The 16686-nt window shown below is 42.8% G+C and overlaps 1 protein-coding gene and 1 long non-coding RNA gene across 4 annotated transcripts in view; both read right to left on the bottom strand.

The window, feature by feature from the left end:
* Positions 1–849: 849 nt before the first annotated feature.
* Positions 850–2138, bottom strand: LOC124068437. Its single transcript, XR_006844911.1, has 2 exons — positions 1598–2138; positions 850–1434 (listed from the first exon to the last, which is right to left on the bottom strand). It is a non-coding gene; the product is annotated as an uncharacterized LOC124068437 (long non-coding RNA).
* Positions 2139–2284: 146 nt separating this feature from the next.
* gfra3 (GDNF family receptor alpha 3) overlaps positions 2285–16686 on the bottom strand; it is a 36438-nt gene continuing 22036 nt past the window's right edge. The window contains exons 7-9 of one of the 3 annotated variants that reach the window (XR_006844909.1): positions 15780–15913; positions 8695–9050; positions 2285–6988 (exon numbers count right to left, since the gene is read on the bottom strand). Coding sequence is in view for 1 of the 3 variants with exons in the window: in XM_046406694.1 (XP_046262650.1) it covers positions 8838–9050; positions 15780–15913 (347 nt within the window). In the remaining 2 variants the exon portion in view is untranslated. Of the gene's footprint in view, positions 9051–15779; positions 15914–16686 lie in introns of all 3 variants that reach the window. The other 2 variants (XR_006844910.1, XM_046406694.1) reach the window with 2 other exon arrangements.

The following is a 16686-nucleotide window of genomic DNA, read 5'->3' as shown; positions in this document are numbered from 1 at the left end:
AATACGGGCTCGAAAGGAGTGAATATATAATTACTTTTTTGTTTGTTTGTTACAAAGGTGGGACGAAGTCATTTTGTCACCAAATAGAGAAGTGAGCTGCATTTGGTGCTCGATGATGCTAATTTTGGACCAGATGACCACTGATCAACAGATGATAATTGATTTGTGGCATACTTCTTAAACTTTGGGTTTGGGTTTGATGGTGTCAAGTATTTTTAAGTCAAAACGCAAATCAAATGCAAGTGATCAGCCATTGGTCATTGGTGTTACAGTTCGAGTCGAGTTGCAAATGTTTGTGGGATCAAATCCAGAGTCATCAAATTTGTGACTCGAAAAGCCACGTGACTGCAGTCTTTACCTTTCAAAGATTAATTTGCACATAACTGTTATCATTCTAACATAAAAATATATTTCCTTGCAATCAGAGCGTACTAATATTTTTAACAGTAATCATTGTTCAAAAAAATAATATGTACATATATTTTTATTTGCTGTATAGAGCCAAAACAACAGAAACATAATGTGTCAATCTGCACTGCAAAATCTACAGTATCAGAGGTCATTAAAGAAGAACAGACACACTGGAAGTCAAGGTAAGGAAATGTCAGCTTGTACATTTATTTTATTATTCACAGGTGAACACAGCAGAGGCATAGAGTGTTTCACATCCCCTCGGGGGCACACTGAGCAGGGCAAAATGTCAGCAAATGAATCAGAAACAGAAATATTCCATGCAGGGCCACGTATATGCCCCCTGGAGATACACAGTTTTCCACCAATACAGTTTAAAACCAATGAACCACTCTATCGACTAGAGTCAATATTTATTTGTTTTTTTTTGTTTTTTTAATGTGTGCATGAGAGCCCGCTTGACTTCACGTCTTGAAGAAAAAGTTTCACCAAAAGTCCGACAGGCAGAAAGCACAGGACCGAAGGAGCGTGAACGCTAAAATGTTAGAGGGTGGGGAAAGCCCTGCAGTGATATGCCTCTCTCACTCTGGCGCTGTACATTGACATGCTTTAAACAGGAAGCAGGGGGAGGGGAGCGATGAGTGTTTTCAGCCTCGGTCAATGTTCTTTAAATGGCGTACATTTATCTCCACCTGCTTGTCTGCCGAGCCCGAGCTTTAGTTTGGAATTACCCAACGGAAAGGTTTACATTTGACAGAATGAAAGAGAAGGAGATCCATCCGTTTGCACACAGAGGGATGAAAGAGCAGAGCAGAGTTCCCTTCCAGTGACAGCTCAATCTGTGCGGCTGTCTTCCCTTTAGAGAGACAACTTTTCATCGAGTCAGACTGTGCAGCCGCTCGCTCGTGAAAGCCAGTCTCATTTCTGAGTCCACGAATGTGTGTGTGTGTGTGTGTGTGTGTGTGCACGCGTGTGTCATCGCCTCCAATCTCCATGGCAATGATGTCCCATTCAGCCAAGCACCTGCCGGGATAAGAGGTGGTGGTGGAAGGAGTGGGGGAAGGGGTCTTTCAGTCAGTCATTCAGGCAAGGGAAAAAAATACCATCAAAATGGCTAACGTGCCTTCGCCAGGTGTTGGTGTATTGAAAAGAATCAGACTTCCGAAGATCATTCGGCTCCATTTACCTTTTGGGATCACCTGGGGTGCAGCATCCAAGGTGAGATGGGCAACCATGGCAACGCACTGCCATAGGTGGCGAGCTTGTGCATCTGTGTCGGCTCAAAAAAAAAAACATTCAGCAGAGGACAAAAACACAATTTCATGTCCAGTGTGGTGAAGTGGTTCTCAAAGAGTCCAGGAAGTCCCAGGAGTCCATTAACGGGTACATGGATGGACATCCTAATGGAGGCTCCAGGAAGGCCCAAACAATTCACTCACTAGATATTTAATTTTACAGAAATTTTCTCAGAGTGTACACCAATGAGACAAATATAAAACTAAATACAAAAATGACAGCATTAATATTCTCCTGTGGGCCTATAAATTCTGTGAAAATATATAAAACAATGAATTGTCAAATGAGAAGACATTACACACAAGTCCCATACTACACACACTATCATGACAGTTTAATAAATAAAAAGTGCAAGGCTGGCCGACAGACTGCTGCTTCAACCTGAAGCGTACAGAGTTTGAAAAGAAATGAGAAGTATTGTGCTTGTCGGGGGGGGGGGGGGGATTCTGAGTTTTGACTCGTATTTGGATCAAGTGATAAATCAGACGGCTTTAATGACTCTAAAATGACTGAGCTTCCTCTCTGACCACAACTGCTGAATATGTTTTCATCAAAGATGTCAGATGTCAAAATCCGCATCAACCAATTCCCCTTCATGCAAAGGAAAAGTTGAGTTCACAAGAAAACAAATCGCCTTGTCAGTTCGACACACTCGGGGACATGTGCAGCTGCGCTCTTACTTGATCAGGTATGAGCAGTAGCTTGTTGTGGCTAATGTTAGCAATATTTAGATATCGCTGTGTAACTAATATCACTGAGTCAACCTCTATGCCTCCTCCATGTTTTACTCTGTTCCCAACAGAAGGATGTGATTGAAGTGAATCCAAAAATCTCACAGACGAATGTCTCAGAATGTCTGGCTGTCCAAATAGTTTTGGAGTTTGGGTTTTGTCATTTGGGTTTATTTTGTTATATTGTGAGCTGTATCAGCTCTTCTTTGACCCGACTCGCCTCTCTGCTTCTCTGGCAGATTTCTCAGTGCATCAGAGTTGGTTGCTTAAGCATAAAGTACACCAGTCAGCCCCAACATGCGGGGAATCCTGACTATCATGTGGCTGTTCTTTGCGCCCCCCAGTCCAAAGGACCACAGCGACAGCCTGTAGACCCCCAGATCTGACAGGTAAGCAATGTTTAGGTTGGTGGTATGCATCAAAGAGCATCCATGTTTGCCAGAACCCAGAACACTGCATTGTAAACAAATGATTCATTTTACTCACTTCACCTGTCAGAGGTTTTACTGTTGTGGCTGGTCAGTGTAAATGCTCCATCCAACATCACAAAGCTGTGTAAGAAAAACACTGAAATATTTTAGAGGGGACTTGTCCTTTAATACTTCTTGAACCCAGTGTGATAGCTTGAAAGCAGGGATCCAAGAAGCAGAGAGTCAAGGGCTGCAGGAATTTCAGTTTGTGACTGTGACTGTGTGTTTGTGCATCTTTGTTTATCTGTGTGCTGACTGAGAAATGGTGGCAAACGTGTGTGTGTGTGAATTACAAATGGAAAAAGGACGGAACCCGTGTGTTTCAATGTGTGTGACTGTGTGTGTATGTGAGTCTTTGAGTGTCGATGCGTCAGGACCTACAGGGTGTGAAATGGAGCAGGGAGGTTCAGGCTTCAGCATCCACACACACACACAGACACACACAGACACACACTCTCTTTCTACCTCTTGCTCTCTCACCTCTCCCCTCACCCATCTCACAAACCCTTCATCTTTCTCTTCTCTCCGCCTTGATTTTGCTCTCCTTTCGTGCTTTTCCCACATCCATTTCCATGCCCTTCCTCCTTTTCTCTCCGGCTCTTTCCTTCCCCTTTTCCCCTGTCTTTCCATCTCCTCAACTCCCTCTATATCTCTCCGTTGCCGCTTTATTCCGCCTCTTTATCTCTCTGGATAAAACTGCTCCTGCTGTGGAGTTTGTTTTTCCCCCTGCTCTGCCTTTATCTTCCGTTTGGATGCCGTGTATGTGCAGTAGCATGGAGAGAGAGAGACACACACAGTCGGAGAGAAAAAGCATCCCCATGTCAGGCCAATGATGGATTAGAATACTAAAATACTGGAGAGAGAAAGCAGACCAGACTCTCAAATCTGACATGGTGCGTATGACTGTGTGTGCGCTTGTGCTTTTGTGCATGTAAATCTACTGCACTGTAATAGAACAATAAAAAGAAAGCTTCTTTCTAAGCACACACACTCACATACACATCCTCCCTCTCTCTCACCCTGGAGGCTTTCTCGCTCCCTCCCTCCCTCTCTCTCTCTCCCTCTCTCTCTCTCTGTGAGTTGATTTAACGCATGGCTTCTCTGCTTGTTTATTTCAGTACATATTAATGTAAATCACCAGTGTCCACTCCCTCCTCTCTCCCTCTGCTGTCTCTCTTTCTGTCCCCCGTCCGTCCCTCTTGCCATCCTGCCACAGTGTCAGACCTGATGACAAACAGCTAAAACAACAATTAAAACAAACAACAGAGCCTGGCAAAAGGGCGTCGCTCCGACCTCCGCTGGCCACGTCAATCAGACGCCCATCATCCCCCTGCTGACCTCAATTAACCCCCACTGTTGGGTGGAACGAGTTGGGGTGTCGAAGGGGCCTCTGACCTGCCATCCAATTCTGTGTAATTCAAGGTAGAGTGGAGGGAGGGAGTGATTCTGAGGTCACAGGAAACCGCTCATCACCTTTTCAGGTAATTCACTGTATACTCTGTGCTCAAGTTTGTCAGATTTAGAAGTGAATGGTCTTGTTACAGTTGATACACGGAAAATACAGTAGCCAGCAGACACATCTCAGAGTACCGTTACTGCTCTTGAGCAAGGCATTGACATCCACCCCAAAACACAAGAAATGGATTCGCATGTGAATATAAAACATGAGCAGTGTTGATATTTGGAGGCTAATCCACAGGTAAATATCAAGCTCAGCACAGCAGACACACGGCCCAATGGGAATGCAGACTCAGAGCGGGCAGGTGGATGTTGGGATGGAGGCAAGCATCAGCATATCTTGGTGACTAGAGAAGGGTGAGTACACCATTACCTGTATCAGTATCTGTTCAGTCAACTAAATGATCTGTTTAAGTATTTCAGAATGGACGGGACTTAAACTGGAAGTGGGTGGGACTAAGCAGACTTGAATTGATATGGGTTGATCAGAAGTTGCCATATTAATGATTTAGTAGAAAACTTTTTACAGTGTCAGAAGTGAGCTTCAGATCAATATTGTTGATCACAAGAGTAAGAAAACTGTTTACAGAGACAAGATTATTATAAGCTAAACCAATCAGGGACTTGGTGGTGCTCGTCAGCTAAAGAAGCTGTGAAAGCTTGGTGGCTTGCCAGTGTTGCTAGTGTCTGGTCTTGCTTGTTCGACAAGTCTTTGCGTCCGACTTGTTTCGAGATGCAAAGTCCAGTACACCCAGAAATTTATCAGGAATTCATCAGGCTGCAAACCAGTAAAAGACTGTGCAGTTTTCTCCACTTAATTCAACAGGTCTACAAAAATGATTAAATTAGTTTAATTTTCAAATCTTAACAATCACCGTCGTTTTGCAGTAAAAATAATCCTCTATAGACTTAATTATGAGCGCACATCGCACAAAGTTAAAATTCTCAGGTCGTGTATGATCCCAACATGATCCACTAAAGACTTTTCTCAGAGAAAAGTCAAATCTATCACTGGTTAGTGTTGATTATTAGATGTGCTGCACCAAACTACTACATTCAACCGACTGGCCGAGAGTCAGCACATACTGCTGACTTGAGACTTGTACAGAAATACCATTTCTACACTAAAACTTCTCCTCATTTGTACTTGTGTTTACTTGTAAACTGCAGTGTGTGTATTCATGGCACTGAAGGAACATGTCAGCCAGTGCAACAGTGTGTCTCACTGATGTGTTTTTAATAGTTTTTGGATAACAGCGGAGCTCTGTGGCACATGTGTTTACGATATCAGGCTTTGGACACAAACACGGTACTTGTTAGTAGGTTACATTCGTTGTTGTTTGGGTCTTTTCATGGATTTTGTTAGAGAAGGAAACGAAGCACATAAGGTGTTTGTTTAAACTTCAGAAAGCTGCCATGACCACCTCGCTGATGATCCCCCGTAAAGTTTAATGAAAACACTTCATGGAAACATTTGCAGTCATTACAGTGGATGAATGTTTCATAGGAATACTGATTACTGATCACAGTGCCTGATTGTTGTTTATGACTCTTACTTAATGCTTTGGCAAACTCTTCACAGAACATCAGCTTGGACTGTTCAGCCAGCTAAATGTCTGAAGGAGTATCTCCAGGTGAGCCAGCAGAGCTCCGTGTCTTATCGCTGTTCACTGACTGACAGCCGCTTTGTCTGAGGAGTGTGTTCAGAGAGAAAGGCCTTTGAGAGTGTGTGTGTGTGTTTCTGCATGCAGCAGCAGTGCCTTAGCAAAAAGAAGGAGAGGTTAAAGTACACCGCAGTCACTTCTGTCTGTCTCTGTCCTCTGTCCTAGTCTCATGTGTCCTTTTCTCTTCTTTCTCTCTCCTTCCCTTTTTTCTTTCCTTCATCCTTTCCATCTTTCCTTGTGTTTACACTCCTCCTCTTTTCACTTATCTTAACTCTGTCCTGTTCTCCTGGTTTCCTCCCTCATTTCTTTGTTTCTCTGCTGCTCTTTTCATTCTGTTTTTATAGCATCTGTCTTCCTCTTTCCTTTCTTTTCTCTCTCTCCCCTTTGTTCCTGCCTTTATTCCCCTTTTCTTCTTCTTGGGTATTCTCCTTCTAATCATCACTTCCTTCCACTTCTTCCTCCTTTCTTGGGTTCATCTTCTTTCCTTCACCTTTTCTGCTCTTTTCTTCTTTCTGCCTCCTTAATCTCATATCTCCACCTTGTTCTCCCTCTTCTCATACTCTGAGTTGTTTTCCTTCCCTCTTTGCATTCTTCCATATTATTCTTCTCCCTGTTTTTTCGTATATCATCTTTCCTCCCCTTTCAGATTTCTGCTTCTCTTTTGTTTCTTCCCTGCTTTTCTCATTTGTTATTCTCCTTCTTCCTTCCTCTTCTTCTTCATGCTTCGCCTCTTCTTTGTTTGTCCTCTCCCTCCAATTTGTTCCCGGTCTTTTCTCCTACCTTCTCTCAGTCTTCCCTCTTGCTCTTTTTTGTTCCACTTCTTCTTTTGTCCTGGTTCCCACATTTTCTTTCTCTTCTCCTCACTTCCTCTTGCTTCCTCATCTTTTCCCTCCTTTCTCTCCCCTGCTTAGCCTCTCTCCTCCCTCCGTCTCCTTACCCTCCACCATCACGGGCGCCCCTGCAGATGAAAGTTAATTTTACACGCTCTCAAGAAATAGAAAAGGAATGAGAAAAAAAAAAATTAGTGTCAGCAAAAGATTTATAAGACATAGAAAATCAAGAGCTGGCGATTCTCTCTGTTATGTTTGTGCTCCAGGGTCCTTTCTGTTCTCGCTATGGCACACTATTTCTCTACCCCCCCACCAACACACACACACACACACACACACACACACACACACACTCCTCCCCCCAGGAGCCTGTCAGATGATAAAGAGATATTGTCAGGGACTGATTATCAGCCTCCCAACTAAAAACAAGTACAACATCAAACGCACAAAGACCACACAGGGACTTGGCCTTATTTTTTTTTCTTAATTTCTCCTCCAAACATCTCTCTCTCTCTCTGTTTCTCTCTCTCTCTCTCTTCCACTCGTTCTCCAACTCTTCATTCTGTCTCTGTGTCGGTGTCACGGGTAGCGTGAGTTTTCGCCTGCTGGGGAGACATTTGATTTGTTCTGCCGTTTTAGAGCTCATATTGTTTCTGGTGTGATGTTGTTATTATGACGGCTTTATTCATATCGGTGCCTGTGGCAGCTCGGGTCCCGGTCCTGAGTCACCGGGGAGGGAGACAGGGACAGGGATGGAGCAATAAAACTAGAAAGAGCTGCACTGGCTCAAAACATGGCAGGTCGTATGTGTGCAAATGTATGTGCGTGCACGTGTGTGAGTCTGTGCAGTATGTGTGGCTTTGCTGACGTGGCTGGGAACTATGAAGTGCAAGACTCAAATTATAACAAAAGGCTTTAGCCGGTTTTCTTTGCGATGCCTGCGCACGCACACGCACATTACACACTTGGCACTTGATGTTCATTAAACAATGAGAGACAAGTGTGTAATTTGTCATTCACCGCGGCTGTAGAGTGGCGACGGCAGCAGGGAGAAGAGGATCACTCCATTCATCACCGTGATAAAGTTCGACTGATGCGTCGTACATCAACACCCCGTCCCCCTTCAGTCATTGTTAGGATGACCCATAGACAGGTAAGTCGCAACCAGTGGGACAAATCATCATCCATCAGCAAGTTAAAACAAAACAAAACACACAACAAGGCCAACCGCAGCCACTTGGCATTTGTCTGCTCGTGATTGCTTCACCATTTCTTTATCTGTCACCTTCTCTGGCTCATCATCTGCTCTCACTCCACAAACATGCTTTAAAATGTATCCTGCTATCCGTTTCCTCTTCTTTTTAAAATAAAAATTGGCAAAAATGGAAATGAAGCCCAGCAAGTTCAGATTCATTCACATTCAATTAGTTATTTCACTGTGTAAGCGTTGTACCTTATCAAATAGTTGCATTGACTTGAATAACAAAAGTCTAATATGAGTTTTATCTGTGAACTACAAGCAACAACGGTTCTGCAGCCATTTAAGTTTTACGCCAACTATGAGAAATCACAACAGTCAGAAATCAGTATGCAGTACTGATGATTAAAAATTAGGCTGACATGAACATTTTTTTTCTCAGCTGCTCACAGTTAGGCACACTGCCAATACGATAAACATACAAGCAAACTGTATCCTGCTAACACGTTTTGCTCTGCTAATATTTGTACGCTAACGACCGAGCAAGCCACTCAAACTGACAAAGCTTTTCTGGACCTTTTGACATGAATAGCTACATTAAGCTAACTGATTGGTGGCATCATGTGACCATCCTACCTACTTCAGTCAGACCATGTTGAACAAAGCGCCGTTTTCAGTGGAGGAAATGAAGGAAACAAGGACAGAAGTGCTGAATCGAGGGGATGTCACTGACAACATGTGCGTGTGTGTGTGTGTGTCTTCTCTACATCCTCGATGTTCTACCCCCAGCTCAGAGAGGTAGTCAGAAGCAGAAAGAGCAGCAGTATGGGTTTAGGGGGGCCAGTGGTGAGGGACGGGGCCCCGCCGGTACCCGAGGAGCCCAGACTGGAGACAGTGGCCCTCTCTGAGTAGAGCGGGATGACATCAAACTGGCCGTCTTCTTCACTTTCTTCTGTCTGTGTCAGTTCCTCCTCTTCTTCGCTCTCCACCATCTGACAGGGAGGATAAAGTGTGAGTAAAAATTCTCAGGCTTGTATAACACTAAGACACAGCAGCACCTTACAATAGAAGGAAATTCACCTAAACTCTCAGGTGGTAACTAGTGAAGATCAAGTAAGATTTCTCCGGCAGATGTTTGTGCCAGGTACTTAAATTCAGTCTAGCAATTAACAATTAAAATGTATTTTCACTCAATTCAGTCAAAACGAGCAGGTTTCATTGCATTAAAGTAATAGCATGAGATGTCAATGATACTAAATCCCTCCACTTTTAATGTACTTATGGACTTCCTACGTTCCTACGTGCTTTATGCATTTACAGTCTTGGGCAGTTATAGATGACTTGTGTTTGGCTGATGAGTGAACTGTTGTAGTAACCTATGGGAAACTGCCTCTGTTAATTTGTTGGAGCGAGCAGCATTCCCAGTTATCTGACATATAACATCTGAAAGGGATTCAACCTTAAGTGATAATCGAGTGAAGAGAGATTTGCAAACCATTTATTTAATTTTTATGTATTGCAGTGTGTTGCAGAAAGGCGGGTGGGGTTTTCCCAGCAGGCTCTGGGACAGCGTTGCGGGTTTAAGTAAGCTGTCAAGAAGGCATTTTCTTGTACCTCTGACTGATGTTGCATTTACTGTTAGTAACCTCAATCCAACGTGGACAAGCCAATTAATTAAATGAGGTGAATTAAAGCGGCTCAGGTTATACTTATCTGAGCTGCAGACTTAAATAGGCCAATTAGTATCCAGTCATTAAGTACAAACTCCAAGTTTTGATAAAGCTTGTAGTGTATGTGTTAAACAAAATGAATCTAATCATGTCAAGTTAATTTAACTGCTTGTCAATGTAAAGTTAATTCAACACAACTCTGTGAATTAGCATTTAATTACTGCAGTTCAGTTACATTTACTTATAACATATTGTTATAATTAATTTTATATTACTTTTTCCTTATAAACAACCAAGTTTTGTAGGACTGGTTGACATAACTAGATCAAATAAATATAGGGTTTCATTTCTAAGAGAGGAGAAACCTTGTAAGTTTTATTTTATATTTTATAATTTGAAAATGTATGTCAGGTTGAGTTTGATCAAACAGTATTTATCTGCACTCCATAATCTGAAATTCAAATTGACTTTCATCCAAATGCATAACTAAAACATTAATTAAAATGTCGGCAGCGTAAGGTAGCTCAAATTCAGCTTTCTGAGTCACTGCACTCCAGGATTTACAAAGAAAAAGCAAACACAGATTCATCCTAAATTCTTACTGAAAGCAATGTGTGCTACGTGGGGTGAAGCAGGCTTCCACGGCTTCCACCAGATTTTTGAGGATCTAAGCAAAACTGATTTGAAATCATTGCAATTAAAAGAACAAATTATCATGATAAAAACAAGTGATAAACACACTTTTTTGCATGTCTTTTGTAATTTTCATGGAAAGTGCATTATAAAAGAAATGCTTAAATTCACACAAAAGGCTTCACATTTTGAATTTGTTTGGGGGGGCAGACCTTCAGTTATTTCAAGTTCAAACCAGGTCTCATATTTTTCTAGAACCAGAAGTCCAGCATACCTTGACATTATGTTCTTATTAGAATTATGAATTAGAATTATATTAATACTAGATGATTCCACATGATTTACACGCACATGCAATTTACAACATGAACAACATACAATATTCAGTGCCAATGCAGGACATACAGTCATAGACACTAGCATGAAGGAATGTAGATTTGGTAAAAAAAAGGCTCAGCTCTTTGTGGGAGCTTCTGAAGCATCTGAGCAGCTGCGAGGATTCTGAGAGATCTTAGTTAAATCAACAATAGCAAAGTCTATCAGATTTAGGAGGGAGTCGAAGTGTTGGACGGAGCTGCAGCACTGAACAGCGTTTGCAGGGTACCAGAGTTACCAGAGTTCGTGCACAGAATCGTCTATGACAATTTAGATTCCCCACGATTTAACTGGAACTGATCTTGTGTGCTTTCCTCATTACTTGCAAAACAGTGACCGACTGTTAAAAACACCCTTTTTAAGTTTGATTTCAGAACTTTTCTGTTGGATAAATAAGGGCTGATCATTTTCATTTTGGACCTGCTCTTGTGTGGACTTTGTAGAAATCAACGAGGCTTTCTTTTCAAGTATATATTATTTGACATATTAGCTATAGAGTTTGCAGAAGTGAGCCAGGTCTAGTATCCATATCAGCCACGGTTCCACCAACATAGCTAAGCTGCCTCTTTGCTCTCAGTCGTATTTTCTCCTAAACTGTTTCTAAAGACACTTAAAGACACACAGTGTTGTAAAAGGGAGATGGCAGAATGCAGTTTGAAGCATTCGGCTGAATGCATTCATATTCATGTGAAACCGTCAAATACTAGCTACTTAAAGCATATTATGCTTGATGTTTTAGGTAGCTAGCATTAGCAGGATATCTAGCGAGCTAATAATTACGTTCGATGGATTTAGGACACTCAGCAGATCAGAGAAAAAGCTCTTCACCAAGCTGACTATGATACTGATGTGCAATGACGGGAAGTAAAACCAGAATATCTTCACACCTGACTCTGGAAATTAAAGGTTTATTTTCACCGAACCGATTGTTGGAACAGCTGAAATAATGACAGTTTTATTTCTGTTGAGTTTGAGCGTTTACAAAGACGTGTCATGGAGTCTGGCATAACAGTTGTCTGAGGTCATGGCGGAGAGGGAGCTGACGCACCCATTTGTTTCGGGTCCGAGATGAGGCTGTTCTAGTGCGACATCTACCGGCAGTGAATGTTGTAGAAAATCTTTAAATGTTTAATGTGTTTATGAATGAACACTTTGATCGAGAGAAGTCTTTAAAACTTTAAAGCTGTTGATGAATATGTTTCACTGCTGTGTTATGGGTGCTGAGTGTTGAGGACACACAGCTGTTCATCCTCAGTGATATGCAACAACATCTGGGAAAGCCCAAGGCTGACACTAGCTTATTGTTTTGCTACTGACGATAATACACTTCTCTGTCATTTCACTGATGTACTGTCTTTGATACCTGTTTGTGTCATGCTGTTCAGATTTGTGTTGTCTGGTATTTTCTGACTCAGTTTTTACTTTTTTTCATCTAGTCTGACAGTTGTGGAAGTGTGTAAATGATGTGTTTGTCTTTGGCTCTCCTTCCACATGTGAAATGGATCGCGGTTCATGAAAATGTCTTTCCAGTCCCTGGGTGTGAGAGTGAGAGTGTGTGGTTGTCTGTCTTTGTGTGTTGGCCCTGCGATTGACTGGTGACCAGTCCAGGGTGAACCCCGCCTCTCGCCCGTAGTCAGCTGGGATAGGCTCCAGCTCCCCCGCGACCCTGACGGATAAGCGGTATAGAAAATGGATGGATGGATGGATGGATGTTTTTTAGAGCCTACATGCTAGACTTCTTCTCCAACTGAGACAGTGTGTTCTGTACACATTAATGACAAAATAATTTACTGAGATGTTGAGATACCGAGACCCAATGGATTAAATTCAGATAATACAGAGAGTTACTGTAGAGTGTTTATTTTTCATTTTCAGTTCAGCTTGGCCACTGGGCTAAAGCCGCCTCACAGCAAGCAGCTCATTCTGACGGTATGCTTGAAACAAACCCAAGAAGCCAAGTGTACTCCGACCACGACCACAAGAAAAACTGTTTGTGGTTGTTACAAATGGCCACATCCCAGGGAGCCATTCAGAGTGCTGAACATGTGACAGGGGGTGAATGAAGCTCAGTGGAAAATAAGCTACTTTAATGCCTCCTCACACCTGGGCAGAAAGTGGAAGGGATTGTTGGAGCAGTTACACAGCCTATTTAAGTCAACATCAGGAAGGCAAATGGTTTAAAACGGACTGCACTTATACAGCAATTTTCCAGTCATACTGACCACTCAAAGTGCTTTTGCACGACTGCCATACTCACCCATTCGTACATGGATGGCACAGCATGGGGAGCAATTTGGGGTTCAGCGTCTTGCTCACCTTCGACATGCAGACCGGAGCGAGAGATCTCTATATCTCCACACTGTATTCTACATTGTAAATTTATCTCACACAATACAAACTGCGTCTAACTTTTTGCATGTTTTTCCACTATGACTGGACTCCCTTACAACTTGTCTTCATTAAAATACATGCTGAGTCGGTGTCTTTCAGCCACGTCAAAACAAAAGTGAATTTCTCTCCAAAAGAGAAAATCAACCGCCAACTGGTATTCAAAATGTCCTTCAAATCTCACTACATATTTGATTGCATTCCTGGTGAAAGTGCAACATTTAAAACAAAGAGCAGTAATCTATGTTTCTGAGCGTGACATTATTTTTGCCCACTGCTGGAGTGCATACTCTGCTTTTTTGAAGTGAAACCTTTCAAATTCTGGGGAAAAATCACTTTAGAGAAACAAGCCAAAGCTTCTCAGAAAGACAAGACAAGCAGCTGAGTGACAGACGGATGAGGAGATTTGGAGCAGGTGTGGATGGAGGGGAAGGAGGTACAGTGAAGGCTTCAGGATGCAAGACCGAATGAACTGAGGACAGTAAGAAAAGAGTGAATAGCTTAAAAAAGAAAAGGAAGGATGGAGTTAAGAAGTGACAGAAGGAAGAAAAGAGGGAAGGAGGGAAGATAGGGATTTGTGGGAGGAAGAGAAAGAGGGAGGAGACATATGGTCATGAATAAATTCATACTAATGAAGCCTGACTGATGCACTGCTTCCAACCAACACCTCATCTAATCCGCTCGCTGGGAGAGAGACGCAGACGGACGGAGAGGGAGACTGAGGGAAAGGAAGAGTTGGAATCCCCTCTTGTCTGGCGGCCCAGATTATCTCTGGCAGCGAGGCATGCTGGGAGCCTGGGAGCCACAGCCACATCAGATTGCGGTCTGGCCAAGGTTACAGTAGCCAGGACCGTGACCGAATTGGACCATATTTAATGGTCAGTGCCGGACAAGGGCGGCCAGGAGCTGTGAGAGGAGGAACACTCACAACATATGCATTCACATGGCATTTCAGAATGTCTGTTTGTCTGTTGCTGTCTGCACATTATGAACTGGCACATTCAGACATGATCCAACAGGACAGGAATCAAAAGACTTCAGGCCGAGTCTTGTCTGTGGAACACAGACTGTGTGAAGCCTAATGGGTTAAACGGGCGCAGTCAGGACACACCAAACATTTGTGTGGTCATAGCTGAGGTCTGACCCTGATCCCCCTCAGTACCCACCCGCTCAGCACCAAACAGAAGGAAAACCCTGAACACTGTGAACTGGAGGATCACTTGTTAGAGGTTGGTACACAATCAATACTGGCTCAATGGGAGACATCATTTATACTGGAAAATGATGTCCATAGTGGAGATTTTCAAACTGTGATTGGTGCCTCCAATCAAGAGGGGCAAGAGAGTTGAAGAGGTGGAGGCAATAGCCACAAGCTGCATAAATATTCATACGCCTTCCACGAGTCATGACTCAGTCAAATCTGAACTCACAGACATGTAAGTTAGACTTCCTGTCACTATCATCACTGGGGATGTCATCTCTGATTCATCAAAAATAACAGCCCATTAATCCAATCAAAGAACAAAGATGCTCCTCATGAAGATGCTCCAGTGTGGATTTGGAGGAGATGCTGAACCTGATTCTTTACTTTGTTATCACCTATGGTTGTCGAATAGTCGGTACAAATGTACTCATGATTTTGCATGGATATGTTAAAACCCACTGAGACACTGAGGATCCCCACAACCCCACAGCAACTCACTCATCCCTGTCTGCATGCAGGGGAGAGAGAAGAGACGGACAGACGCTGACTGAGACGACAGCATGCAGGGGGATAAATTACTGTGTAATAGATTTCTGGATTGTCCTCATTATTCCCTTTGATGGTGTGAACAAGTCACTGCTGTTGTGCCGTGCTGCTTTGTCCTGACTGTCGCTGTCAGTGTCCTCTTTGGACGTTACTGGTTACAGATGTGTTTTATCTCTCTGTGAGAAAATGGACGTGTGACAGCTGGCAGCCTTGAAAGTTATTGCACAGTTTAAGTGTGTAAAGAAGAGTGCGCTACAAGGTACAGCGCTAACAGTCACCTGAAACGTTAGCCTTACTTCTGCCTCATGTGCCGAGGTAATGTTACCTTTTCAGGTGTTTAGTTACTGCCTCAGAAAACCTTGAATGTTAGTGACGTTACCTCCACCGTTTGTTCACCTCTGCTGACTGAACAAATAAAAAAAACCTGTCAGGTTACCGTCACAGCACAGAAACACATGAGGTGGATTAGGACATACGATTTTGAGCTTTTTTTTTTTAGTAAACTTACTTTAAAAAGTGAAATGTGTATGTAATGTTTATAGCTTTAAATTTTATTTTATTTTTGTTTAACGCTCTTTTCCTTTACTTTTGACTATTGAGCTGCTGTGACAAGTGATTTTCCCCACTGTGGGGTCAATAAAGTTTATCTTATCTTATCTGTAAACACATACTCCATCTTGTGTTGTCGCAATCCAAAAGTAGCAAGGGAATATGAACAGGAAACAAACAAGGAAAACAGTGAAAATAATAAAAGAGATAAAAAGCGCCAAACAGATACTATAAATAAACAAGACAGTGACAAGAAGAGCTCAAACCAAAGATAACCGAAAAGGCCTTGGGATAAAAGTCTGAAAGGTAATTTAAAATGTGAAGGCGATGTGCGTGATGAGCTGAAGTGTACTCACAATGTTGTGTTCAGGCAGGTGGTTGTTGCTCAGCAGCTCATCCTCCAGAAGTAGCGGGGAGGGTCTGGGAGGAGGAGGAGGGGTGATGTCTGCAGGCAGGGAGCCAGGGCTCCCCATCCAACTGATAGAGTTACCTGCATGGAGACACACCCCCGTCACTGCCTCTGCGCGCGTGTGTGTGTGTGTGCACCCGGCTGGCCTGCGTGCTTTGCGGCTGCATCTGAGTGGGCGTAAACCTACATATCTATTTGGCAGCTTTATTGTTTGAGCTGTCGACAGCTTGATAAATCACCAGGCTTTATGGGAAGTGCATTGACGCATCGATCCAGGCTTTAGTGTTTGGACATACAGGCTCAGTGTGTATCGACAGCCCTATTGACAGCTCCTGTGATTGAATGACACCTGGAGGGCTTTACTCTCCAGCACTTCTCCTCACACCTCTTGAGCCCTGCAGAGGACTAATGCTGCGCATGCAGACTCTTGTAAGACTCTTATGAATGCTACGTAGCTGACATACAAAGAACAGGCATTGAGTTCATGATGGGAACTTCGCTGCAGGAGCCACCCAGGCAGCTCCAGCAGACATCACGTTGAAGACATTTTTTTCATTATTCCCTTTGAGTTGTTCCTCAGAGAATCTTTGATGGTGACACATTAATTCTGTTTTCATAAATCTGGTCCTCAGATACATTATTTAAAATAGGATTTATAAAAGCGATACAGACAGCAGTGGTTTTTGCTTAGTCTTTTTAATGTGACTATACTGCAAACAATCCAATCCAATCTAAATTCTAAACACTCAAATGTTTTAGAGTAAAAAGTGTGTGAAACCATGAAAACATAATAAATGATTTCCTTTCCATTTTTTTAAGGATATTTTAAATTGGGAAGAAAAAGGTTGCACCAA

The sequence above is a fragment of the Scatophagus argus genome, chromosome 12 (assembly GCF_020382885.2).
Source record: "Scatophagus argus isolate fScaArg1 chromosome 12, fScaArg1.pri, whole genome shotgun sequence".
Classification (NCBI taxonomy): Eukaryota; Metazoa; Chordata; class Actinopteri; family Scatophagidae; genus Scatophagus; species Scatophagus argus.
The sequence above is the reverse complement of the archived record's forward strand: the minus strand, read 5'-3'. Positions and strand labels throughout refer to the sequence as shown.